The 26,780-nt window shown below is 52.8% G+C and overlaps 1 protein-coding gene across 2 annotated transcripts in view; it reads left to right on the top strand.

Moving 5' to 3' along the window:
- Positions 1-26,780, top strand: part of LOC136312775 (cadherin-23-like) — a 355,498-nt gene that overhangs the window by 299,061 nt on the left and 29,657 nt on the right. For both annotated transcript variants that reach the window (XM_066242625.1, XM_066242624.1), the window contains exons 14-21: positions 21-85; positions 5,077-5,314; positions 6,749-6,854; positions 8,948-9,075; positions 12,357-12,429; positions 14,819-14,935; positions 18,921-19,033; positions 20,288-20,395. In XM_066242625.1, the coding sequence (XP_066098722.1) occupies positions 21-85; positions 5,077-5,314; positions 6,749-6,854; positions 8,948-9,075; positions 12,357-12,429; positions 14,819-14,935; positions 18,921-19,033; positions 20,288-20,395 (948 nt within the window). The remainder of the gene's footprint in view (positions 1-20; positions 86-5,076; positions 5,315-6,748; positions 6,855-8,947; positions 9,076-12,356; positions 12,430-14,818; positions 14,936-18,920; positions 19,034-20,287; positions 20,396-26,780) is intronic.

A 26,780-nucleotide genomic window follows, 5' to 3' on the forward strand; every position in this document is an offset into this window, starting at 1 on the left:
TCTTGTTCTCACTTTTGCAGGCAACGGACAATGACGTGGGCACCTTCGGGGAAGTCAACTACTTCTTCAGCGACGACGCTGACCGGTGAGACCCTGTCCCAGCTTCGTCACAGTGGCTCTCTGCCACTCATGTGATAGGAAAACTTCTCAGTGCCTGCATGGCCAGGACACGGGCTGAGAGTGGGAGCCCAAGGGCACCATGGCTGGTTGGGCCCCTGATTGTGGGACAGTCTTGCTCAAGCCCCCTAACCTCTGTGCAGAGGCAGATTAAGGTCAGTTGTTGCCCCAGCCACAGAAGAAAATATTGGGCCCCTAAAAAAAAGAGAGACAGGGAAAATAAAAATACATGTTAACCATATTTTTAAATAAATCAAAAATATTATGTACTATTAATGTTAACATTGCATGTATAAAATCAAACTTGGTGTCATTAGAAAAAAGTGTCAAGTTGGGGTTTTGCGGGGCCCTTCAGAAGTTGGGGTCCAGGGCGTGTGTGTGCCCCATGTGCCCGCCATTAAATCTGCCTCTGCCTCTGTGGGGCTAGTTTCTTTGCCGTCAAGGATAGCGTTTGTAGCTTTGAAAGAACGTTGACGATAGCACAGCAGGGGCGGCAGCCAGCATTCTTGAAGCCCTTACCATGGGTCAGGCTCTTTGCCGGCTGCTTTATATGCGTTACCTGATATACTTCTGCAAACTGAGTGCTGGAGGAACTCAGTGCTAGGCATTATGGTCATCCCACTTTACAGATGAAGAAATTGCAGCCCAGAGAGTCAGTCACTTGCTCAGAGTCACACGGCTGGTCAAGCACATAGCATGTAGGGCCAGGCCTCTGCACGTGGTCTTCACCACCAGGATGCATGGCCTCCAGCAGGGGTGGCTTTGAATGTGCTGCAGCCATTAGGCAGGTAGCATGCCTCACCACCTGGCTTGCCTGTCACTCACCATGCTTCTGGGGCACTCTCTTCCTTGTCTTCAGTTAAGCCGAGCCCAGGGGAAGTCCTCTCAATTTTAACATGATCAGAAGCCACATGAACTTCAGAGGGCAGGTCTACTTCTAAGTCTGAAGTGGCTGATGCATCTGGAAGCCCCACAGGATGGGTGCAGCATGTGGCCAGCAGACTGGATTGCGGGACTGACTGTGTAAATGACTAGGAAGAGACAGATTAGTAGGTGAATTCAGCCATTCTCTGCCACTCTGGGCTGGGGCCTCAAAATGGGAGAAGGAATCTGCAGTGAGACAAACGCACAGGACACCGCAGACCCTCAGGAGGCCTGTGTTCATGTGGCTTTGTTCTGGCCATCTAGGGTTTCATTATCTCTTCCCATGTTCTGGGCCAAGGGCTTTCCTGGTCTCAGAGCCAGGATCTTCGGGGCCTGGTGGCTGGCAGCTGTGGAACAGGTCAGGGCCCACGAATGTCAACTGACAACTAAGGGGGCACAATCCCACTAGACTTTGCTCTTCCCCAGGAAACATTTGTTGGGCTTAGTCCCTTGAGCAGAAGATGAGGTCTGTATCCTGAGAGAGGACCAACCACACCTCCCCCTTGTTGGATGCTTTGCTGCCTGTTTAAAACATTTTGGTGCAAAACCATCTGGATGGCAGAATTTGTTTTATTGCCCAGATATATGTGTGTTTTTTATTGAGATATAATTGGCCTAAACGTTATATTTGTTTCGGGTGCACAGCATAATGATTTCATACTTGCATGTATTGTGTAATGATTACCACAATAAATCTAGTTCACATTTGTCACCATATGTAGTTATAAGTTATTTTTTTGTGGTGAGAACTTTTAAGATCTACTCTCTTAGCAACTTTTGAATATGCAGTACAGTATTATTAACTGCAGTCACCATGCTATACTTGACATCCCCATGTCTTACTTATCTTGTAACTGAAAGTTTGTGCCTTTTGACAGTGGTCCAGTTTTATTCTTTTGCAAGTGGCTGTCCAGTTTTTCCAGCACTGTTTATTAAAGAGACTGCCCTTTCGGCCCTGGCCGGTTGGCTCAGCGGTAGAGCGTCGGCCTGGCGTGCAGGGGACCCGGGTTCGATTCCCGGCCAGGGCGCATGGGAGAAGCACCCATTTGCTTCTCCACCCCCGCCCCCCCCTCCTTCCTCTCTGTCTCTCTCTTCCCCTCCCGCAGCGAGGCTCCATTGGAGCAAAGATGGCCCGGGCGCTGGGGATGGCTCCTTGGCCTCTGCCCCAGGCGCTGGGATGGCTCTGGTCTCGGCAGAGCGACGCCCCGGAGGGGCAGAGCATCGCCCCATGGTGGGCAGAGCATCGCCCCTGGTGGGCGTGCCGGGTGGATCCCGGTCAGGCGCATGCGGGAGTCTGTCAGGCTGTCTCTCCCCGTTTCCAGCTTCGGAGAAATGCAAAAACAAAAAACAAACAAAAAAAACAACAAAGAGACTGCCCTTTCCCCATTGTATATTCTTGATTACTCCTTTGTCATAAATTAATCGACCACCTATATGTGGATTTATTTCTGGACTCTATTCTGTTCCATTGATCTATGTGTCTGTTTTTATGCCAATACCATACTGTATTGATTACTATAACTTTGTAATATAGTTTGATTAAGGAAGCATGTCTCCAGCTTCATTGTTTTTGTTTTTTTTTTCATTTTTTTTTTTTTGTTTTTTTTTTCATTTTTCTGAAGCTGGAAACAGGGAGAGACAGTCAGACAGACTCCCGCATGCGCCCGACCAGGATCCACCCGGCACGCCCACCAGGGGCGACGCTCTGCCCACCAGGGGGCGATGCTCTGCCCATCCTGGGCGTCGCCATGTTGCGACCAGAGCCACTCTAGCGCCTGAGGCAGAGGCCACAGAGCCATCCCCAGCGCCCGGGCCATCTTTGCTCCAATGGAGCCTTGGCTGCGGAAGGGGAAGAGAGAGACAGAGAGGAAAGCGTGGCGGAGGGGTGGAGAAGCAAATGGGCGCTTCTCCTGTGTGCCCTGGCCGGAATCAAACCCGGGTCCTCCGCACGTTAGGCCGACGCTCCACCGCTGAGCCAACCGGCCAGGGCCAGCTTCATTGTTTTTTCTCAAAATTGCTTTAGTTATTTGGGATCTTTTGTGATTTTATGCATATTTAAGGATTATTTATTCTATTTCTTTGAAATGCCATTGAAACTTTGATAGAGATTGCATTGCATCTGTAGGTTGCTTTGGGTGGTGTGGACATTTTAACAACATTAATTCTCCCAGTCCATAAGCATGGAATATCTTTTCACTTCTTTGTGTTGTCTTAAGTGTCCTTCGTCAGTATCTTATAGTTTTCAGTGCACAGATCTTTCACTTCCTTGGTTAAATTTATTCCTAGGTATTTTTTGATACAATTATAAATAGGGTTGTTTTTTCTATTTCTTTTTTTTTGACAGTTCATTATTAGTGTATAGAAATGCCAAAGATTTTTATATATTGATTTTGTATCCTGTAAGTTTACTGAATTCATTTATTAGTCCTAATGGTTTTTTGGTGGAATATTTAGTGTTTTCTATATTATAGTATCACATCCTCTTTCCTTTCTGATTTGAGTGCCTTTTTTTTTTTCTTGTCTAATTGCTGTGGCTAGGACTTCCAATACTAAGTTGAATAAAAGTGATGAGTCTAGGTATCTTTGTCTCGTTTCTGACCTTAGAGGAAAAGCTTTCAGCTTTTTACCACTGAGTGTGATGTTAGCTGTGGGCTTGTCATATATAGCTTTTATTATATTGAGGTACATGCCCTCTATATCCAATTTGTTGAGAGTTTTTATCATAAAAGGATATTAAATTTTGTCAAATGCTTTTTCTGATTTTTATCCTTTAATGTTTTATCCTGGTAATTGATTTGTGGATATTGAAACATTCTTGCATCTTTTAAGTAAATCCCATGTGATTGTGGTATATGTGATACTTATAATGTATTGTTGAATTTGGTTTGCTAATTTTTTTTTTCATTTTTCCGAAGCTGGAAACGGGGAGGCAGTCAGACAGACTCCTGCATGTGCCCGACCGGGATCCACCCAGCATGCCCACCAGGGGGCGATGCTCTGCCCCTCTGGGGCGTCACTCTGTTGCATCCAGAGCCATTCTAGCACCTGAGGCAGAGGCCACAGAGCCATCCTCAGCGCCTGGGCCATCTTTGCTCCAATGGAGCCTTGGCTGTGGGAGGGGGAGAGACAGAGAGGAAAGAGAGGGGGAGGGGTGTAGAAGCAGATGGGCGCTTCTCCTGTGTGCCCTGGCCGGGAATCAAACCCGGGACTTCTGCACGCCAGGCCGACGCTCTACCACTGAGCCAACCGGCCAGGGCTCAGTTTGCTAATATTTTGTTGAGGATTTTTGCATCTATATTTATCAGAGACATTGACTTGCAATATTTTTTTGTAGTGTCCTTATCTGGTTTTGGTATCAAGATAATGCTGGCTTCATAAAATGAGCTTGTGTTTCCTCCTCTTCTATTTCTGGAAGACTTTAAGAAGGATTGGTATGAATTTGTCTTTGAATGTTTGGTAGAATTTACCAATGAAGGTGTCTGTGGTCCAGGACTTTTTGTTGGGAGGTTTGTAATTACTGAATCAATTTTGTTAGTAGTTATTTGTTCAGATTTTCTGTTTCTTATTGATTCTAAGAATTTATCCATTTCTTCTAGGTTGTCCGTTTGTTGGCATATAGTTGTTCATACTAGTTTCACAATCCTTTGTATTTGTGTGGTATCAGTTTTAAGAACCTCTGACCATTATCATTCTCTAACGTCTGACTGTCCATTAGGCAGAAACTCCTGTTCACAGCAAAGGAGAGTCATTCTTACTGAGTTTCCTCTTTGAGCAAGTCAGTCCGTTCCTACCCTTTCAGTACCTGACCATTTTACCTCCCTTGTGGTCCTGATTCCTGACCACCACCTCCCACCTGACCCCCCATTAGAAATAGATTTTCTTATTTAGGGGAAGTTAAAAAGAAGGCAGATTTCAGATTCATTTATTTGTACCTGTTTATCACCTTGAGCAAGGCTAGGCTGGTAAATGCAGGCCCTGTCTACAAGTGCTTCACACCAGGGTATTGTCTCTCTTCCTCCGTCTCGCCTGACACAGGTTCTCTCTGGACAAGGACACAGGACTTATCATGCTGATTGCCAAGCTGGACTACGAGCTCATCCAGCGCTACACGCTGACAGTCATCGCCCGGGATGGGGGCGGGGAGGAGACCACAGGCCGGGTCAGGATCAACGTGCTGGACGTCAACGACAATGTGCCCACCTTCCAGAAGGATGCGTATGTGGGCGCCCTGAGGGAGAACGAGCCTTCTGTCACACAGCTGGTGCGGCTCCGGGTAAGATGTCAGGAGGCGTTCTCGCAGTCCACCCTTCTCATACCTTCTGCCTGACTGCTCCCCTGGGAAGCCACTGCAAGAGCTGCTAACCTCCCATCCACAGAGAGGTCTACCCAGATTGGGGTCACATTCTTGGTCCGTGCTAGGCTTCCTCTGAACATCACCTCATGTCCTTGGTTACCAACTGCAGCTAATATCTGTCTCAGCTTAAATTTCGGCCACCATTCAGCAAAAGGACACTTTCTCATCTCCCTTGGAAAGCGCTGAGCAGTTTCTCGCGTAAGGGCCCCCATCTGAGCCCTCTAGTGGCTGCTTAGAATCAGGAACTGGAGTCCTCAGGTGCTCCCACCTCTCAGGAAGGGAAACAGGCAGAAAGAGGCCGGCCCCAGAAGGCACAGTGAATGAGCAGGGTCATAGATACAGGACTGGAACTCAGGACTCTATACTCCAGTGTCCTCCTGCAGTGAGTCTCCACTGGGCAGGGCTGCGGAGGAACGTGGGGAGTGGGGCCAGGGCACAGCCAGGAGGAGGGTTGGTGGGCGGGGGGTGGGTTGCATGTGCCAGTGACCTCTGACCGTGAGACCGCTCAGTGTCCTCCTGCCCCTTCCTCACTCTGCCCACCCAGTGACAGGGCCCAGAGCCTTCACTTATAACTTGTTTCTGAAGCAAGGTGGAGGAAGTAGGCAAAGAGGCCTCAGAGAAGGCAGGATTGTGTGGCTACCCAACATTGGCCATGGCTCCCCATAGCACCCTGTTCTCCCTCTCCTCCCTGCCTACTCAGCTCCTATTATATCCAGGGTAGGCTACCCTTTAACTCTCTAAAGTCAGACACCTGGAAAGAAGCTACTCAACACAGCCTCCCCAGAAGACAGTCAAGAGGAATCCAAGTGCCTTCTTCCCTCCTTGCATTCATACAACATGCATTTATTAGATACCTACTGTGTGCCAAGCACCATTCTAGACTCTAGGTATGTAGTTGCAGTTAAGATACACAAGGTTCCTGCTCTCATGGAGCTAACAGTCTAGGTGAAGCAGGCAGAAATTAAACAAAAAGCTGGGAAGAGCTGATGGGGTACACAGCACAGGGCCCTAACCCAGTTTAGAGGGAGGGAAGGCCTCTGTGGGTGGGACTGAAGGGCTAGGAGATGGTTGTCCCAGGTAGAGTGGAGTCCTCTCCATCCCCTGGCTAAGGCCTGCTTGCCCTGTTCTCCCTAGGCCTCCAGCCTTCCTTGTAGATTCATTCCCTAGGATAGCTCCACACCCCAACCTGAGATATGTCTGCTGGGAGCCAGACAGTAGCCTCCAGCTGAGAGGCCAGAGGGTCTGGATCACGCAAAAAAGAGGGTCTGAGAGGGAACCAGCCCTCCCCTCCCTCTCCTTCTTCTGGCCCCACCCCTGAGAGCTCACAGGGCCCTGTCCATCCTCTTCTTCCAGGCAACAGATGATGACTCCCCTCCCAACAATCAGATTACCTATAGCATCGTCAATGCCTCTGCATTTGGCAGCTACTTTGACATCAGCGTGTATGAGGGCTACGGAGGTACGTAAGGAGTGGGACCAAGGGCACAGCCAGGAGGAGGGTTGGCAGGTGGGAGCTGGGTTGCATGCTCACACCCCTCAGGAGGGGTCCCTTCTGTCTCCTAGACACCTGGAGCACTTGGGAAGCTTCCCCACAGCTTCTGTTGTCTAGAGCAGCACATAGCAGGGGGTTACCCTCCCATAGGGTCAAAATATATGTCTCAGATCAGCCAGATCTTTCTCTGGGTCTTTGTTCCATAGCCAGCCAAGCTTCTGATGTTCCCACAACCTGAAGGGCCCCTATTTCTTTCCAAGGCTTTCAGGGAAGATCTGTGGGACGCAGGCTTGTTAGCCAATCCTCCCCATCTTTTGGGCCTGCTCTTGTCACCTCCCATCCCTCCCAGGCCATGACCTTTCCCTGCTTGGCCTGGGTGCATTTCCATACTTTGGACCCTGCCCTGCCTGCCCTGCTGTGAGTCCTAATCCCTACAGCCTGTAAAGGGAATAGCAGCAGCAACCTCAAGCTCCAAGACCCCAAGAGACCACCTTTTTCAGATGTGGCAACTGGGGCCCAGAGACAGGGAGTAACTTGCCTGAGGTCACACAGCAAAGCTGTCCAGGCAAGCCCTTGTGATCTGGCTCTTGGTTGCCTCTCCAATCTTGTCTTCACTCATTTCCCCACCCATCACCAGAATCCAGCATCTTTGAACCTTGCAACACTATCCTCTTACATAGTCACTTCCATGTCCTTGCAAAGTTAGGACTCTTCTCCTTTTTTCCCTGCCTCCCTTTTCCTCTGGCTAGCTCCTCTTCTGGGAAGCCTCCCTAATGCTCGGAAATGTGGTAGGTGCCCCCAAGGCAGAAGGGACATGCGTTGGATGGCTCTTGGGTCTGGTGCTTACTCCTCCTGCCGCCCCACAGGGTGTCAGAGAAATACAATCGTAGAAATTACAGTCCTGACTCCAGATGCTGCAGCCTGATGTTCTCCATCAAATCTGTCCCCCTTTAAAATAATATAACAGCTTCATGGCTCTGCCCACCCTCATACCTCACCTTCCTCTCAGCTAGAAGGACCTCCCTTAGGTTTTATATTACTAAAGCAATAATTTGATTTCTGTTTTCCAAATGGAGAGTGGCAATTTAATATTGTTTCAGTGCCTTTGCAGACTACCCACCCCAACTTTCAAGCCAATATGCCCTTTCACCCAAAATTGAGAATCAGTAGCTTAGCACAAAAGGGTATTCGTGGTAAGAGTTCAGACTGTGCAGGGTTGGGGATGTTTGAAGGCCAAAACAGCTATCTTAGCTTTGCCCCAGATCATGCCTCTCCCTATCCATCTACCTTTGGTGTTAGGGTTCTTCACCCACCTTCTAGCAGAGTCTAGCAGACCCAAAGGGTCTAACAGTGCCCTGAGCAGCCACTGGGCAGGCATGAAGAGCCTGTCAAGGTAAAGGGAGGAGGGAGGAGGGAAGGGAGAGAAGAGAAATGGGGAGAAAGGCAATGAGAGGAAAAGACAGGGCCAGAGGAGGCTGGTGAGGGAGCTGCCATTGGTACCCTACTGTCTGCCCCGCCCTGCCCCCTGGCAACCTGACACTGGGTAGCAAGTACATGGGTGAGCTGTTTATCTGGAGGGTATGAGAGCAGTAGTATCAGGGCAGGATTGGAGGCCTGGGGCATGATGTCCTCAAGGCTGACGGGGAGTGCCAGATAAGTGGGTGAGACCAACAGATAGAGAAGTGGGGGTAATGCCTGCTGGGGAGGATCCTGGGGCCTTCTGTCTTGATTTGGACAAACCTGGGCTCAAATTCTGGCTCTATTAAATTTCTAGCTGTGTGTCTTTGGGCAAGTTACTAAACCTCTCTGAGCTTAGTTTCTTCATCTGTAAAGTGGGGCTTACGTTACACCAAAGTATTTGCTACCTGGTGGACTCAGCACTGGGCCTGGCACATATCAGGCCCTCAGGAAGCCTAAGTCAAGACCTTGAGGATCCAGGAGTCCAGAGGCAGGAGAGGAAAACAAAGCAGAGCTGGCCTGGTCATGCCAGCGTTCCCTTTCTGCCCCAAGGGATCTAAAGTCTGCTTACAGGGGCCTCGGGCCTGTTTCTGTCGTTTCAGTGATCAGTGTGAGCCGTCCCCTGGATTATGAACAGATACCCAATGGACTGATCTATCTGACGGTCATGGCCAAGGACGCTGGCAACCCCCCTTTGAACAGCACTGTCCCTGTCACCATCGAGGTGTTTGTAAGTACCCAGGGGTGCTGGCTTTGCCCGTCCAGGATGAGGGCTGATGAGTGCTTCTGAGGATGTCAGGACCCTGCCTGAACTCGGTGTCCCCAGACCCTTGACTGTCCCCACAGCTCAGGGGCTTACCTGGCAGACTGTCCAAAGGCTGACCTAGCAACCCCTGCCAGGTTGGCCAGGGGAGGGCTGGGGTCCTGGGATGCAAGAAGAGCCCGACTTTCCTGCCCTAAATTCATTCACGGGCCTCAGAACACACTCCGGGGGAGAAGAGCTGGGAGGGAATGTCCCGGGGTTCCTTCCCTTGTAGCCACATCTGAGAAGTTCCAGGAAATTCCTGGAAGACCGTCTTCTCTCCTGTCTCTCTGTCTCCTTCCTTTTTCACTTCTTTTTTCCACTCCTCTGAAGACTGAAAGGGGCCTGAAACCAAACCACAGCTTGTCTGACATGAATGTCATGCACACCTGTGTGCTTTTCACATCTGAAATGATCAGTCTGACTATCTCCACACTGGTTCACTGGCCCTGTGCAGCTCCCCCAGATCCTGGCAATGAGATGGGTGTGACAACAGGCCTTGCCTCCCCGAGACCCTCCAGCCCTGCACACGCAGAAGCATACTGTCCCCCACATCTCACAAGGGCTGCTGCCCACAGGAGGGGTGAACACGTGTTGATGGAAGAGTTAGCACATTACCGATTCCAGGAGAATTGGATCAGATTGTCAGGTTAAGAGATACCCTGTGATTTGACATGCTCAAGAAAACATCTCACCCAGAGCAGATTTGCTGGATGACCTTCCTGTCCCAGCTGGCTGTGCCCACAGCCCCCGGCACTGCCGGACACCTGACTTTAACGAGGTCTGTCTTTCCAACCTGAGGCTCAGGCTGCAGGCCCAGCTCCCAGGTGGAAAGGTCCTCGTCTGGGGCAGGGGACCCTTCTTGCTTGCAGAATAGGATGGGGCTGGCAGTGAAGGAAAAGTCGAGAGTGGGCACGTGGGAGCAGGGCTTAGGGGTGGCAGAGGAGGGTGAGGCGATGCAGGGCCACGTCCCAGAGGGAAGGGCAGAGAGTCTGTGGCCTTATACCTGGCACATCAGGCTTCAGGGGTGGCAGGGGAGGGGAGGGAAGAGGAAATCCATGAAGCCGAAACACTTGCCTGCCTTTTAGCCTGTACTCTCCCACCTAGAAACTCCAGGGTCACACTGGAGAACTAGAATGCATTCCCTGCCCATCATAACCATGTCCTGGTACTCTTTTTCACTTATTTTTCAATTACAGTTGCCATACAATATTTTATAACTTTCAGGTGCACAACATAGTGATTGGACATTTATATAACTTACAAAGTGAGCACCCCAATATGTCTAGTACCCACTGCCACCATACATAGTTATAATATTATAATACTGTTGACTAGATTCTCTCAAAGCTGGCATGAGGGTCAGAAGGGGCTCCACACTCTCCCTCAAGGTCTTCTCCGGCCCCCTGGCAGGAGGAGGGTCTGGCAACAGAGACAGGTGCCACCTTGGCTGTGAGTGAACATCATCTCTTGAGCAGGACTTTTAGATGGTGTAGTCACTTCTGTCTAAGGACCATACTTGAAAAGGTCACTGCCTTTGGGTTGATTTTGCAGTGGGTGATTTTTAAGTAGCTGTCACTTGTCTAAGCTGCCTCCTCCCTCCACTAAGCAGTTGATGGCAGCACTTATGCACAGGATGGGGGTGGGGAGAGGCAGTTCAAAGCGACAGGGTTCTGGAAGAAGGAGGGGTAGGGTGAGAGGGGCCAGGTGATTCCTTTTCATCCACTACTTGTTGGTTTTTAATAAAGAAGTCAAACTCGGTTTGTAGATTTCCCATTAGGGGACAATAAGCTTTTGTAGAGGGAGCTGCTGAATTAGAACTAATAGCGAATGCAGCGCCAGGATCCGGGGAAATATCACCGCTAATAAGTTTCTGCCTCATGCTCTGTCACTGACATTCTCGATGCCGCTTCGTGCAGCCAAGCAGAAGGCTTAAATAGACACACATATGGGGCCCTCGTGCCGCGCCAGGGGATACCAGGCATGCTGTTGGGACATCGGCTGTCTGGCGACCCTTCCCACAGCCAGCTCCCTGAGATCGAGGAGGGGGCAGGGGAGCATCAGCCAGTGTGCAGTCCAGAGGTGGGGGCCATATTGGGAGAGAAGAACATTCCTCTCTGGGCACTCACAGCCTCAGGAGGAAGGACTCTCTGAAATCCCAAGGGGTGGAGAGCCAGCTATCAGGCCTCCCTCACTTTCACGTTTGCTCAGCCAGAAGTGACTCCAGCAAAAGGGGTTTACTGCAGGAGTCTTCCGCTTAGGAGCTCCCAGGTCCGGGATAATGAGGCCCTTGGAGCCTGCGTTTGTGCTGGGCTCGTGGGGAAAGGAGAGGTGGCTCTGAGACGGGCAGCGAGGCTTCCGCCAAGAGGGCAACAGGGACAGGTTCTTGTTGAGTGATTAGAAAAGGCAGTGGCTGAGGATGAGAGCCTTAAAGGGCAGGAAAGCCTCCCCTGCTAGTGGAGGGAGAGGGCATGTGGAGCAGCAGGAGGAGACAAGGGCTGCCCCGGGCTCCCACCGTGCTGGTCAGCCTCTCAGCCCCACACCAGCCCCTGACCTTGTGCCTCTCATGGCCACGGGTGGAGGCTGGGCCAGAAGAGGGCTTGCTTCAGAACTGAAGGTGGTGGGATCTGGGCAGGATGTGCTCGGAGGCGGAGGAACCGTGTCCGTGGTATGTGCAGCGGGAGCTGGAAGTCAGGCCTGGAGACCACCCGATCCCCTTTTGCATACTTCAGGGTCTTCTGGATTGGGCTGCCAGTTTCTCCCTTCGTTTCTAGGAAGACTCCTGGAATCTTCCACCATCCTCTTGGCAAAGCTGGGGAGAAGGTCCATGCGGGCATCCCCACCTTGGGGGCTGATGAGCTAGAAGTGGGAGAATGGGGGGATGTTGGGCTCTCGGCTGGAAGACTGCCGGGAGAGCCAGGGAGCTGGGGTCACAGGCAGTTCCAGTTGCTGCCTTCTTTCTCTATCTCCACAGTCCTCACTGCCCCTTCACGACCCCTGCGTTTCTCCAATGCCTATCCCACCTCCGTGAACTGTAGCCTAACCAGAGAGACACCTGGCCCCATGTGACACCCACCTGGCTCTGGTTTTACAGCATGGCCACAGTGCCTTGGTGTCAGCCATTCCCAGCCTCCCTTCGATACCAGCACGGGATGCTGGCCAGCCCCCACTGCCTCCCCGGCTCCTTCACCTGTCTGTCTTCCTTCCAGGATGAGAATGACAACCCGCCCACCTTCAGCAAGCCTGCCTACTTCGTCTCTGTGTTGGAGAGCATCATGGCAGGTACAGGCCCAGGCGGGGAGGGCGTGCAGGGACACACTGCCCGTGTGCAGACCTGACTTTGCACACAGGTTTGGGAAGATCATGGGTCTCCTGGTCTGTTTCTCATGACCAGTGAGGGGAGCCTGTAGAGACGTCCAGTTCTCTGCCAGCCAACACTTACAGAGCACCTACTATGTGCAGGCCCTCTGCCGGCATTTGGTCTCTGCTCTCCTGCAGCTTGAGTCTAGCAGGGAAGATAGTAATGACTGATGTTTAATTCAGCAGCCTTGGTTAAGTAAGAGTGTGCAGAGAGGTTCTGAGATTACAATGCAGTGAGGCAAGTCCTACAGGCCATGTGGCCAAAGTGGTGGCCTTGGAGGGTGGCGTGTGTTCCAATGTGTGGACAAGAATCGAAGGCTAATCCCTCGGTCATGTCTCGGTGCCAGGGATCAGCTTGTAGACCCATGGCCATAGCTCCACACTCAAGATGGAGAGGACCTGTTCTGTCCTCAAAATAGAGTGGTAGCTTCACTGTTACACCCAGAGTGGACATTCTGTAGGGAAAATGTCAGGAATTGCTATAGCAGCCAGAGGCATCAGGGACAGCTGGAGGAGTCGGGCACAGCTGGAGGCGTCAGGGACAGCTGGAGGCGTCAGGATTAGCTAGAAGACTCAGGAACAGCTGGAGTAATCAGGGACAGTTGGGAAAGTCAGGGACAACTGGAATAATCAGAGACAGTTGGAAGAGTCAGGGACAACCGGAGTAATCTGGGACAGCTGGGGGAGGCAGGGACAGTTGGAAGAGTCAGGGACAGCTGGAGTAATCAGGCACAGCTGCAGGCATCAGGGACAGCTGGAGTCAGGGGTGACCTCCCTTGGCACCTTCTACAGAGAGCCTCCTGGTACCTCGCTGCTGTCTGTCGATGTGCTGGGCAGGTGCCAGACAGCACGCAGCCCCCAGTCCCCTGGCCCGGTCTCAGACATCCCCTGGAGACTGGTGCTGCTGAAGCAGCCCCTGCATCTGCCACCCCCAGAGACTACCAAAGGAGACACCTTCATCATGGCACTTAACCCTCTTCAGAATGAGTCTGCTTGGGTAACGGGGTGTGTCTGGACACATATATCTGTCCTCATGCTTAGGGCAGGACAGGGAGTCAAATGAGAGGCCCCACAGCTACCTGGAAGGGGCCAGAACGACCTCCCTGTCCCCAGTGGGCTGCCTGTTCATCAGCGCAGTAGTAACCACGACCTACAGTTCAGTGAGAGCCACCTGGCCAGGCCTGTGCCCTGCATGCTTTACAGTTGGATAGATAAAGCCTGGCCACCATATTAAAAACACTCAGATTGAGGCTTCATAATTAGACCCATCTGACAGGAGAAGCTGAGGCTCCGACCAGTTAAGGCACTTGCTGGAGGTCCTGCCAGATTCCAGCCTGGGTGCCGTGACCCTAGAGATCCACACACTGACCTCCTCACCCTTCTGCCAGAACTGGAGCCTGGGTGCCGTGACCCTAGAGATCCACACACTGACCTCCTCACCCTTCTGCCAGATTCCAGCCTGGGAGCCGTGACCCCAGAGATCCACACACTGACCCCCTCACCCTTCTGCCTGAACTGGAGCCTAGGTGCCGTGACCCCAGAGATCCACACACTGACCCCCTCACCCTTCTGCCAGATTCCAGCCTGGGAGCCGTGACCCCAGAGATCCACACACTGACCCCCTCACCCTTCTGCCTGAACTGGAGCCTGGGTGCCATGACCCCAGAGATCCACACACTGACCCCCTCACCCTTCTGCCTGAACTGGAGCCTAGGTGCCGTGACCCCAGAGATCCACACACTGACCCCCTCACCCTTCTGCCTGAACTGGAGCCTGGGTGCCGTGACCCTAGAGATCCACACACTGACCCCCTCACCCTTCTGCCAGATTCCAGCCTGGGTGCCGTGACCCTAGAGATCCACACACTGACCCCCTCACCCTTCTGCAAGATTCCAGCCTGGGTGCCGTGACCCTAGAGATCCACACACTGACCTCCTCAACCTTCTGCCTGAACTGGCATTTAGTAGGAGGGCACCGAAGCCCTGGCCGGCTAGGTTACAGGGCAGGCTGCTGCCAGGGCCTGGCCAGGGCAGCTGGGAAGACTGACACCCTGACCCAGGAGTCCACAGAGAAAGAAATGAAGATGAGGGCCTAAATTGCACATTAAATAGAAAATAAAAACCCTTATAAACTCCCCTTGTGAACAAGATAAAACAAGACTGAAATGGAATATAATAAAGGTAGAATAATTTAGTATGGAGTTTCATTTCTTTTTAACTCAAAGTCAAAGTTGGTCAATCTGAGTGATTTTAATATGGTGGCCAGGCGGTGGTAAGCAGCATATAACAACCCCTCCCCCATCTCCCGGAAGGAGCCACGGTGCTGTTCCTGAATGCCACGGACCTGGACGGCTCCCGGGAGTATGGCCAGGAGTCCATCATCTACTCCTTGGAGGGCTCCTCCCAGTTCCGGATCGGTGCCCGCTCAGGTGAGCCCCATGGCCCTCATCTTCTGCACCACAGGCTGGCTCTCGTGCCTGGCCCAGGGCCTGCCTCTGGGCCAGGACCTCCTCCCTTTCACGGAAGCCTATGTTTTGGTTTTGTTTTGTTTTGTTTTGTTTTTTATAAATTAATTTTTATTAATTTTAATGGGGTGACATCAATAAATCAGGGTACATATATTCAAAGAAAACATGTCCAGGTTATCTTGTCATTCAATTATGTTGCATACCCATCACCCAAAGTCAGATTGTCCTCCGTCACCTTCTATCTAGTTTTCTTCGTGCCCCTCCCCCCCTTTCCCTCTCCCTCCTTCCCTCCCCCCGCCCCCCGTAACCACCACACTCTTGTCCATGTCTCTTAGTCTCGTTTTTATGTCCCACCAATGTGTGGAATCCTGCAGTTCTTGTTTTTTTCTGATTTACTTATTGCACTCCGTATAATGTTATCAAGATCCCACCATTTTGTTGTAAGTGGTCCGATGTCATCATTTCTTATGGCTGAGTAGGAGCCTATGTTTTTGAGCAAGCCAGCTTTGAACACCTAGTTTCATCTCAGAAACATTAATTTCAGTAAAATTACTGATCTTTCCCCCAAAAATCACAACATGAATGTATGCACTAAAGAATGTCCTTCAGTGGTGAAGAGTCCTGTTACACTTACCAAATGTCCCATTGTACAGGCCCTTCTTCAAGAACACCTTTCTTCAGCCTGAGTATCCCCTCCCTCAGCTGCCTGAGTCCTGACTCCTTTTCCTAACAGCGTGTGTGCCTTGGTTTCCCCACCTAAAAACGATGATGATCATATTAGGGCTATTGTGTGAATTCAGTGAGTCATTATAGGGGACGCTCTTAAAGTCATCCCTGACATAGTGTTAACGAAATTAGGTTATTATTGTTGTTCTGCGCTGTTCTTTACACCCAGGGGCCCACATCCTGGTCTCTGCTCAGCCCATGTAACTCTCTTCACTTCTCCATTTCTCCATATGTCTCCTTTCAGCTTTCTCTCCTCCTCGAAGCTGGGAGGAAAGGGGAGCAGAGAAAAGCAGGGACCCCAAGCTTTACATACAGAAGCTGGGAAGGACTATGAGGTCCCTGGACATTTGTTCATCTATTTATTCAGATATCAGTGGCTATCTGCCAGAGCAGTGCTAGGGTCTGGGCCATAGAATGGAATAAAACAGGGCCAGCCCTCACAGGGTTCTAAGTCAGCTTGGTGGGCACATAGGACATTCCACTTCTAAGACCCATTTCTGTATTAGGTAAGGGAACTGCAGATGCTAAACGAGCAAACCCTGAAACCTCAGTGGCTCAACACAATAGAAATGCTAACTCCACAGCGGTCTGGTTCCATGTTCATTGGTCAGCCTTCTTGTGGTGATTCTGGGACTCTTGCCCCTTCCCTGTTGTGGCTCCAAGTTCACAGCAGAAGGGAAAAGAGAGCATGGAGTATTGTGTAAGGAGATGTTTGTGGGCCGAACCTGGACGTGACGCACATCACTTGTGACCACATCCTATTGGCTGTGGCAATGGCCCTGCCTAGATGCAGGGAAGACTGGGGACCGCAGTCCTTGGCCTGGCAGCCGCTTTGCAGCAATCATTGCAGCCTGAGAAGGGAGCAGGTGAATACTGGCCATCCCCACCAGAGGCGGTCAGGGCCAGCGGGGCACTAAGTCTTCCTGTCATGCTGCCTTTCTGGTCGAAGTCTGCCTTCAACCTCTTTGGCCGTCTTTTTCTGGAGCTTCGGGAGCAGTGGCTGGTGCTGATGCACAGTCTGCATACGTTCGGGGCCATCCTTAGCTTCTCTCTCCACCTCCGACAAAATGGAGCCCTTCCTCCCTGCTCTCAGGAGCATCCCCTCAGCGAGCCCACGTTTCCGAGGGCTCGGATAAGATGGTTAGCTTAGCACTGTTGTAAGTGCTCTGACTAACATCATCCCATTTCATTTTCTTCACAACTCTATGAGGCAGGTATTGTACTAACATTATCCCCATTTTCCAGATGAGGAAACTGAGGTATGGGAGAGGTTAAGGAACTTTACTGAGGACTCACTGAACTTCTTACTGCAGATCCCAGACTTGAACTGCTGCACTATAGAAAGCCACGTCAGAGCTTGGTGCTGCCTACCAGATGCCGGCAGGCACTCTGACCTTTCAGCACCCGCCCCCCCTCCCCAGCCAGCGACCCCATCTCCACCCCAGGGCCTCTAGTAACAACATGGACATTTTCTTGCTGCCTTAACACAGCTCCTTTTTCTCCGAAGAAGTAAGCGTTTTCCTTTTAGCTCTTCGGTCAAATTAGCCAAGCTTGCTCCACAAAGGTGGCCTTAATTGGATCTAATTTCCCAGACAGGAAGAGCCATCTATCATGCCGACAAGTTCATGTTTAAAACTTTTTAGAGATTAATTTCTTCCTTGCCCTGCCAATTAATTGACACCACCCCACCAAGGATCGTGTCTAGGTGGGAAGACCTCTGCCAGTCTCTCGTTCCAGGCCTTGGTCCTGCGCTGCCCTGTCGCCCAGCCCCAGCTCCCTTCTCAGCCCTGCACGGGCCAGGGGACAGGCCAGCATGGGAGGGAGGGAAACGTGGCAACGGAAGGGGCCCAGTGACCAGCTGGCCTAGCTGCCTTGTTTCGTGACAGAATAAACCGAGCACAGACAAGTTCAGGAACTTGCCCCAAGTCGCACTGCTCGGGCAATGGAGATAGAAGAATGGATAGCACACAGTTTCTACCCTTGGAGAACTTTTGCAGTCCCTTTGAAGAAAGTGAGCATTTTCTGAGTGTGGGGATCTTTACCTATAGCCTTTAATCCACGTGAGAGCCCTGATTCAAAGGCATACTAACCTCCATCTTACAGATGAGACAACTGAGGCTCAAAGAAATTAAGTAATTTCCCAAGGCCAAGCATCCACAAAGGGCCATAATCAGAATCCAAGTCTGGGCCTCACTGTCCTCAAAGCCTAGGCTCTTCTCCACTGCCCATGCAAGAGGGCAACTGACCCTGTTGGTTCTGGCTCACACCTGCTGTGTACCTCTTCCCAATTCCATGTTAAACGTCATCAAGTTGCTAGTTTTAAAATGGATGGCAGTGGGAATATTTACACCGTGGAAATTGCTGAATGCCTTTTCTTTTCCTTTTGGTGTGCTGGGAGTCAAAGAGTTACCAGCACACTACTACCAGGGTGACGGCCATATTTTTGTTTGACCAAGTCACAGAGAAACAGGCTGACAAAAGTTGTGGTCTATTCTGAATGTTTATCTTCAGTGGAATAACTAGTTTATATGCTAAAAAATTTCAAAGCAATATAATTATGTTACAGGTAATTTTAAAAATTATTTTATAACTATTAATTCTTGGTGCACTATAGGTTGAACCGTCCAGTGATGAGTCACAAATTGGAACGTGTGTGAAACACTTGGTGTGTTTCAGTCTTGTTACCGTATTTCTGTGACTATATGAATAAATAGGGCTGGGCGCTGGTCTAAGTTTTCCATGATTATGGAGTTAACCCACAGCAGCCAGATAAAGTAGGTCTTATTATTGTTGCCTTTGGACTAGATGAAAAGCTGAGGCACACAGACTTTAACTATGTAGTTCCAAGTGATAAAGCCAGTGAGATAATGTCAAAAGTCTAAGTGAGAGGTCCTTGGTGTCAGAGCTTGAAGCCAAATGTCTGTTCTGCCCAGCCGTCAACCCCATAATTGGCCTCGATTTTCCCACATTTGAAAATACCTCCTCATCATGGAGCTATCTGGCCCAGCTCTGGGATCCAGTTCCCCAGGCCTGGACGCTGTCCCCTCTCCCTCCGTGAGCACCATCTCACCACCCCGGCACGCATGTGCACACTGCAGACCATTGATCTTACAAGCATCTCTTTCATGCTCTCCCTCTCTATTCTTTTCCTCTCGCCCTCCTTCCCCAACCTCCCCTTGGCCCACCCAAACCCTGTCCCACGCACCCCTCTCTCCTGCAGGTGAAATCACCACCACTTCCCTGCTTGACCGTGAGACCAAGTCTGAATACATCCTCATCGTCCGAGCAGTGGATGGCGGCGTGGGCCACAACCAGAAAACTGGTATCGCCACTGTGAGTGCCCAGCCCTCTGTGCCCCCAGCTCCTCACTTGCCACGCAGGCCACTGCTCCCAGCTCATCTTCACACGGCACCTCTAGACACTTTGTCCTGAGGCAGAGTGGCGCATTGTGGGAGTGGGTGAGGGTGGCAGCTACCAATTTGCTGTCAGCCAAGGTCCACCCTAGGGCCACGACAGCTGTGGGCAGAAACACATTCCCTCCTGGGACATGGGAGCACTGTCCCCTGTCCCCCAAAGACCAGCTGGTCAGGTAGGAAAAGGCATGAGACCCATGGGCTCCTACAGGAGCAGGTACTTCTGCCAGGAAGAGTAACTCAGAGCGGGAAGCAGGGCCCTTGGGGGGTCACTGGGGTTGTCACCACCCCACTCCTCACCCCTGTGGTGCTGAGAAATGATGTCTGGGTTTCCCTCCCATGAGCAAGTAGGACCCACGGAGGCCCAGAGCCCCCATCCAAGGCCTGGTCAGCCCACCGAGGTGCCTCAGAGAAGCTAGGGGAAGGATGTTGAGGTCCTGACTGAGCTCTTGGCTGCAGAAGAGAGAGGGGGAAGGAAAAAGCAGGAGCCTCTCTGTGGGAAAGGAGGCAGGAAGGCCGCTACAGGTCACTCCAGTCTCTTCCCCTCTTTGATCTTTATTTGCATCCTTTGGCTCTCCCTCAGGCCCCTCCCCAGACTCCTCCCATTGCCCTGCCCTACCCACAGCAGCTGCCTCCAGCTTCTGCCCCCAGCCTTGCCCAGAACGGAGAGGCTGAAATTGGTATTTCTCGGCAAAAAAATCCGCAGTGCCTTATTCAGTCGTGAGAGGCCACTGCTAATAGGATTCTGAGCTCTATAAATAATTTACCTGGTGACAGGTGAGCGGGGAAATTGCTTGGCTTGTAGCTGAAACTGACTGGGAAGCTCAAGGGATTCCATCCAACTCTCCACCCTAAACCTCCCTCACCCTGCCCGTCACCTTCAGTAGAGACCAGGGGTGGGTGGGACAAGGCCCAGATCACAGGAAGGGTTTCAGGGAGTCATCTCATGTGTTCCTCTGTCTCCTGATGGGACAGCATCTAAGCCCTCTGAAGGGTCCTGGCTTTCTCCCAACCTTGAACGCTCAGGCCCTGGACCTGAGGCCCCCAAAGTTGCTGGATCTGGTGGAATTAATGCTGAGATGCCCCACAGGCCTCTGAGTCTGTCCCCCTTGTAGGCACTGTCCTTGTGCAGCCCAGCTAGGTGGGTCCCACAGTGCCCCTGGTGGCTTCACAGGTCAACATCACCCTCCTGGACATCAATGACAACCACCCCACCTGGAAGGACGCTCCTTACTACATCAACCTGGTGGAGATGACCCCTCCAGACTCTGATGTGACCACGGTAAGCGGTGGTGGGACAGCGGAACTCCCAGTTGGCCCTTCCAAGGGGCGTCTGCCATTCCCACATGAGCTCTGTGGGCCTGCCCATACGGGCCAACGGACTTCATGTTTCCCACCAAGTAGAGTTCCAGAAGCTGTCTTGCGTGGTGAAAAGTGGTCAGAGGTCCAGAGACAGCCCTCACCCAGCCCTCAGGGACACTGGGCTCAGACTTCGTCCCAGGGAGCGCAGGCATCCCGGGGAGAGTTCCCGAGGAGCTAGGGCTGGTTCAGCCTGTACCCTTAGACCCCAGGACTATGGTGACACCCTCGGAGAGCACCCACTTCCCCTGACAAGACACAGGTCCCTCCCTCAAATTGCACAAGCTTCAGCTCTGCCCTCAGAACCTTTTCTTTGCTGCTTCTGTCACCAAAGCCACCTGGGTCAGCTGGAGGGCTGCTCCAGAAGGGGTCTGAAGTCACCCAGGGGTTCTCTGGCATGGGGTATTTCAGGTGCACAGACCCCTGTATGTGCTGCATGTGTTTACATCTCTGTGCTGAGCATGTGGCTTGGGGCTGGGAGGGAGAGACATGGCCAAAGCCTCAAGGTGTCTAAAATGGAGACCAGTGTCAGGGGAAGCTGGGGAAAATCAGGAATGAGCACCCCACTTTTGTGGGGCCTTTCTCCCCCCATACTTGTGACCCATTTGGTCTCATTTGGGGAGGTTTGTCCCCAATGTCCAGCCCCTCAGCCACCCAACCAGCCCCATGATGGACATGAACCTAACAGCTCATGGCAACCCCGTTTACTAAATGTCTGGAATGTGCCAGGTGCTCTGCTGGGGTTTTCTCGTGAATTCTCTTATCCTCATGACAGTTTCATGGGCAGGTAGACTCATCACTCCATTGCTACAGAGGGTACCAAAAGAGTTTCAGGGGTTTGTCCAAGGTCCCAGAACCAGGACTCAAACCCAGGTCTCTCTGACCTTGAAACTACCTGGCCCAGCAGCTCTTATCCCTCTGCTGGTTCAGGGATGCCCTGGCAGGTGGTCCAGGTTGTGAGAATCTGAAGAGCTGGCATGGGATGGGGAAGGGGTGGCCACTTTCACATCCAGCTCTCCAGCATGGCTGCCCTAGCCTGAGCTCAAGAAAGCTTGGACTGGAGAGGCCTAGCCTGTCTGCGCCCACTCTTCATCAACCACAGCCATAGTGGCAAGGTCCACCTGGAGCTTGATGGGAAAGATGTCAACTAGGAGAGAGGGGAGGGGAGGGGAGGGGAGGGAAGGGAAGAAGGGAGGGAAGGAGGGAGGGAGGGAGGGAGGGAGGGAGGAAGGAAGGAAGGAAGGAAGGAAGGAAGGAAGGAAGGAAGGAAGGAAGGAAAGAAGGGAAGAAGGAAGGGAGGAAGGAAGGGAAGAAGGAAAGGAAGGAGAGAGCCATCACACCTGTCCTATCCTCTTTTCTATGTGTTCAAAATCTGAATGGTTCTCAGCTGGTGGGCATGTCCCCTCCCAGAGATTCCAGTAGGGTGGGGATGAGAAATCTGGAATCTGTCGTGCTTCAAAGCCTGGGTGGGAGAGGGGATTTCTTTCAGCGCAGGGCCAGGTTAGGAAACCATTATCCTGGGCCATTTCCAGGCTCTCTTCTAAGACTCCAGATCTTATGGGCACTGTCTGCTGCCACCTTGTGGGCACTTGGGCTCTAGCTCTGGACAAGCCCAGCCAGGACCCAAGAGCGGAGTTGGATGCCCACCTCTGAACACCTGTGGTCAACTCTTACCTTTGCCTCCTATATCTGAGAAATTCCTAGCACAGGGAATTGAGGGGCAAGTGAGGGAGGTGTCCCTGGGAGAAGGCGGTTGCCTGAGTCACCAGTCGGGAATGCCATCACTAAAGAGCCCACTTGCCGGACAGAGCTGGTAGGGGGTCTGCTGCTGGGACTGCACCTGGCCTTGGGTTTTCCGGGATCTGGCCCCCAGTGGCCTCCTCTGGGTCTCCAGCCTGTTCTCACATCCTTCGGAGCCATGAGCCGGTAGAGACAACAGGCCAGGGGCCGGCTGCCCAGCAGCTCCTCACCCCGGGAACCCGCCCAGACCCGCAGTGACCACCTCCTGTGCGCCAGGCCCCGTGCTGGGCAGGCTCAGGAGTGTGGGGGCAGCAGGGCCCCTGCTCTGCCTGCAGGGCTTTCAGGTCACCTTGTAAAAGCCAGAGTCCCTTTGCGACGTCCTGGCCCACAGGACCTGCCCTGCCATTACCTCTGGGGAGACGGACATGGGAGGCCACCCTTAGTACCGAGTGCCCGCCCCCCTTAACTCTGGGGAGACGGACGTGGGAGGCCACCCTTAGTACCGAGTGCCCGCCCCCCTTACCTCTGGGGAGACGGACGTGGGAGGCCACCCTTAGTACCGAGTGCCCGCCCCCCTTACCTCTGGGGAGACGGACATGGGAGGCCACCCTTAGTACCGAGTGCCCGCCCCCCTTACCTCTGGGGAGACGGACATGGGAGGCCACCCTTAGTACCGAGTGCCCGCCCCCCTTACCTCTGGGGAGACGGACGTGGGAGGCCACCCTTAGTACCGAGTGCCCGACCCCCTTACCTCTGGGGAGACGGACGTGGGAGGCCACCCTTAGTACCGAGTGCCCGCCCCCCTTACCTCTGGGGAGACGGGCATGGGAGGCCACCCTTAGTACCGAGTGCCCGCCCCCCTTACCTCTGGGGAGACGGGCATGGGAGGCCACCCTTAGTACCGAGTGCCCGCCCCCCTTACCTCTGGGGAGACGGGCATGGGAGGCCACCCTTAGTACCGAGTGCCCGCTCCCCTTACCTCTGGGGAGATGGGCATGGGAGGCCACCCTTAGTACCGAGTGCCCGCCCCCCTGCCCCCACCCAGCTCTGGGCAGCCACAAGATTGGGGCCACGAGCTTTGCAGTGACCCATGGTTGTGTTTGAGACCTGAAAAATAGGCAATGGTTCCAAATTCAAGAAGAAAAGAACAAAATCAGAACTAAAACTTAAACAGCTACCAAATGTATTATGACAACTTGAGTGGTTATGAAATTTAGTATTCATAAAAATTTCATTGCATTTGAGGGCAAATTATAGGTTAGATTTTTTAGAATTCTTGAGAATTTTCCAGAATTCTCTGGAATTTCCAGTTATGTGTAATGATTGCCAAGAAACCAGAAGTCAAGGAGCCCGTACATTAATCAAGTTTGTCAGAACAAAATAATTTTTAAAAGAAAATTTATAAAAATTCTTTCAAATTTTATAGCCATGAAATAAATGTATGCATATATGTGTGAGTGCGTTTTCGTACCTTTGAGGGGACACCCTGCCAAGGCCTCCCATGGCCCTGGGTGAGGCAGGGGCTGCTGCTGATGTGTGAAGAGAGAAGACCACAGGGCAGGGGACAGCTGCCTCAGGGGTGACATCAAGGAGATGATATTGGACCCACATCCTGACTTATCTCCCACCACCCCTCTCACACCCACCACACCCACCACACCCTCGCCCCCAGGCCACACTGGCTTTTCAATTTCCTGAACCCCGCAGCTCCTTCCCACCTCAGGGCCTCCGCACAGCTCTCCCTCCCTCCCAGCCTGATCTTCCCAGGCCTGGCTCATTCTCCTCTGGTCTTCCAGGTTAAAATGCTTTGTCCACAGGGAGGACCTTCCTAACTGCTCCAGCTAATGTCGCTCTGCACCTCTCCACACTGTTTCTTTCAGAGCCGGTCCCAAAGCCCATGCTTACTTGTTTATTAGGTTCCTTGCTTATTAAAAGGCAGTATAGTTTAGTGATTTAATGGGCAGCCAAAATGCCTCGACTCTAATCTTAGCCATACCACTTACCAGTTGTGTGACCTTGGGCAAGTTACTTAACCTCTCTGTGCTCCAATCTTTTCATCTAGAAAATGGGAGTGGTGAGGGTCTACACCTGAAAGAGCTGTGGTCTGTACTTAATGCGCGTGCACAAAGTACGCTGGCACGTGTCACGTGGTCATGAATGGCAGCTGCTGTCGCCATCATCTGTCTCCCTTGCCGAAATCACATGTTTTATTCCCTGTTGAACTCCCGTGCCTCGCACAGTGCCAGGCACATTGTAAGTGTTCAAAATATTGGGAATGAGAGTTCTTGAGAAAGACTTAAAATTGCTTTTCTTCCCCCAGCTCTGCCAGGTTGGGTTGGGTCAGGTCTTCAAGGGGGCAGGGCCCGGCCCCTGGAGTCAGGCAGGGGGCAGGCCCCACGAGTTGGCAGAGCTGTGTGCAGACGAGTGTGTGCCCGCATTCAGGCGCCCCGGGCTTGGCCAGGCACGTGTGTCTGCACACACTGCACACCGACAGTGTCCACAGCACAGGCATGAGTGTGCGGTGACTGTTCTGTTTGCCAGTGAGATTTCGGTCCCGCTCTCCGTTCTCACTCCTGCAGGCTGCTTCAAGGACCTGGCTGATGGGCATTGATTTAGAGCCTTTCAACGCTCTCCAGCAAAATAAAGGAGAGGGCAGAGGGAGAGAATTAGTCCCGTCAGGCCAGGAGAAAAATGACGAGTGCGAAATGGGAAATAAATGAGGGGAAAATGGTGAGCGTCTACAATCACCCAGCAGGGAGCCCACCGGGGTCACAGCCTGCTGCACTCTCCTGTGCCCACCCCTGTCCCGGTCCCGGGGAGTGGGTCCAGGGGCCGGACATCACCCCGGTCCCGGGGAGTGGGCCCAGGGGCCGGACATCACCCCGGTCCCGGGGAGTGGGCCCAGGGGCCGGACATCACCCCTGCCCCGGGGAGTGGGCCCAGGGGCCGGACATCACCCCTGCCCCGGGGAGTGGGCCCAGGGGCCGGACATCACCCCTGCCCCGGGGAGTGGGCCCAGGGGCCGGACATCACCCCTGTCCCGGGGAGTGGGCCCAGGGGCCGGACATCAGTGCCACCTCCTCTGGTGTCATTGGGAAGCAGCTTCCCCAGGTGCCCTCAGGCTCTTAAGGGTTGGGAGAGGGGAGAGAAGAGAAGCACCCCCACCTCATGCAAACTTCTCAGTGCTTTCAGCAATAGGCTGTTGGTTTGAAACACGTTGTTTAACTATCCTGTATCTCAGTTTCCCCATCCAGAAAAATGGAATAAGAACTATCTCCCTCCTGTAATTAGAAAATGTTGTAGAAATGCAGGGTTTGCAGGTTCCCTTTATCCACCTCCAGGATGACTGTCTGACTAAAATGGCGTCTGGGGTGCCGAAGAGCCCTGTCTCATGTTGTCAACACAGGAGTGGTCGGATTCCCATTATAGAGCTGGGCAGGCTAAGGCAGCTTGCCAAGCACACTGAGGGCTCCTCAGGCTCGGAAGGCTGCCCCCTGTCCCCACACCCGGCCCCTCGGTACAGCCAGGCTGGGGAGGGAGGGGCTGGCTGGGCTGGGAGGGCAGTAGGGTTCTGTCCCCGCGGTGAAGCAGAGCGGCCTAGAGCGGCTCAGGCTCCCGCCAGCAGTGGCCTCTCTCGTGGCCTCCGGGGGCTCGGGGGCAGATGGGAGCCCTTAGCCAGAGTGGCCCATCTGTCTGTTCTGGTCTGGTGGCCCCAGAGACGCCTCGGCTGGGGATTAAGCCAGAGGAGGGAGTGATTGTGCCGCCAAAGCACAAAAGGCCCACATCAAGTAAGACAAAGATGCTGATAAGGCTGGGCTGTCACCGCCAAGTGTCCTAGAGTGAAAATGACACTGTCCTGATGCAGCCCCAGGGACTGCAGTCACCCTCTGCCCCCGCTGATCTGGTTCACCTCTGGTGTCACAGTGGTCCTATAGCACAAGGCCAGGGCTGAGCTGAGTGATGGGGCCACTGCTGTCCTGGGACCCCAGGAAGCCTACTGGGCTGTCCCAAGGCTGGTGCTGTGTGACCTTGACTGGTTTCCCCTCATGGGAGGGAGTGGCTGGAGAAGTTCCCTGCAGAGCAGAGGCTGGGCGGGCAGGGGAACTGAGAGAGCAGGCTTGGGGTTTGTGGCCCTGGCTTAGGACAGCACTGAGGGTACTTGTATCCTTCATGGGGTATGGATACAAGTGAGGAACCAAGGGAGGGGGCTGGAAAGTTAAGGGGCCAGAGTGTCTGGGACCCCTGTCCCAAGACCCTTCCCCCTGGGAATGGTGCTACCCACCTCCAGGCAGACTCAGCCCGCTCCTCCTCCAACACCCCCCCCCCCCGGCTCCGTGACTGTCCCAGCTTGCTGGGACCCACCCTCCAAACTGAGTGGCTTGTCCATGGCTCCCTCCCATGCCCTGTCATCCTTGCTGTCTCAGAGGCCTAATTCTTTTCAAATCACCTCATGATCAAAAGCTCTAAAGGAATGAAGAGAGGATTTGATGAGGAATCCAGTTTCCAAAATCCAAGGTTTCAGTTACTCCCAAAAGCTCAGCCAAAGGTTTCCAGCCCTTCCCAGCCTC

The sequence above is a fragment of the Saccopteryx bilineata genome, chromosome 9, assembly GCF_036850765.1.
Source record: "Saccopteryx bilineata isolate mSacBil1 chromosome 9, mSacBil1_pri_phased_curated, whole genome shotgun sequence".
NCBI classification, from domain to species: Eukaryota; Metazoa; Chordata; class Mammalia; order Chiroptera; family Emballonuridae; genus Saccopteryx; species Saccopteryx bilineata.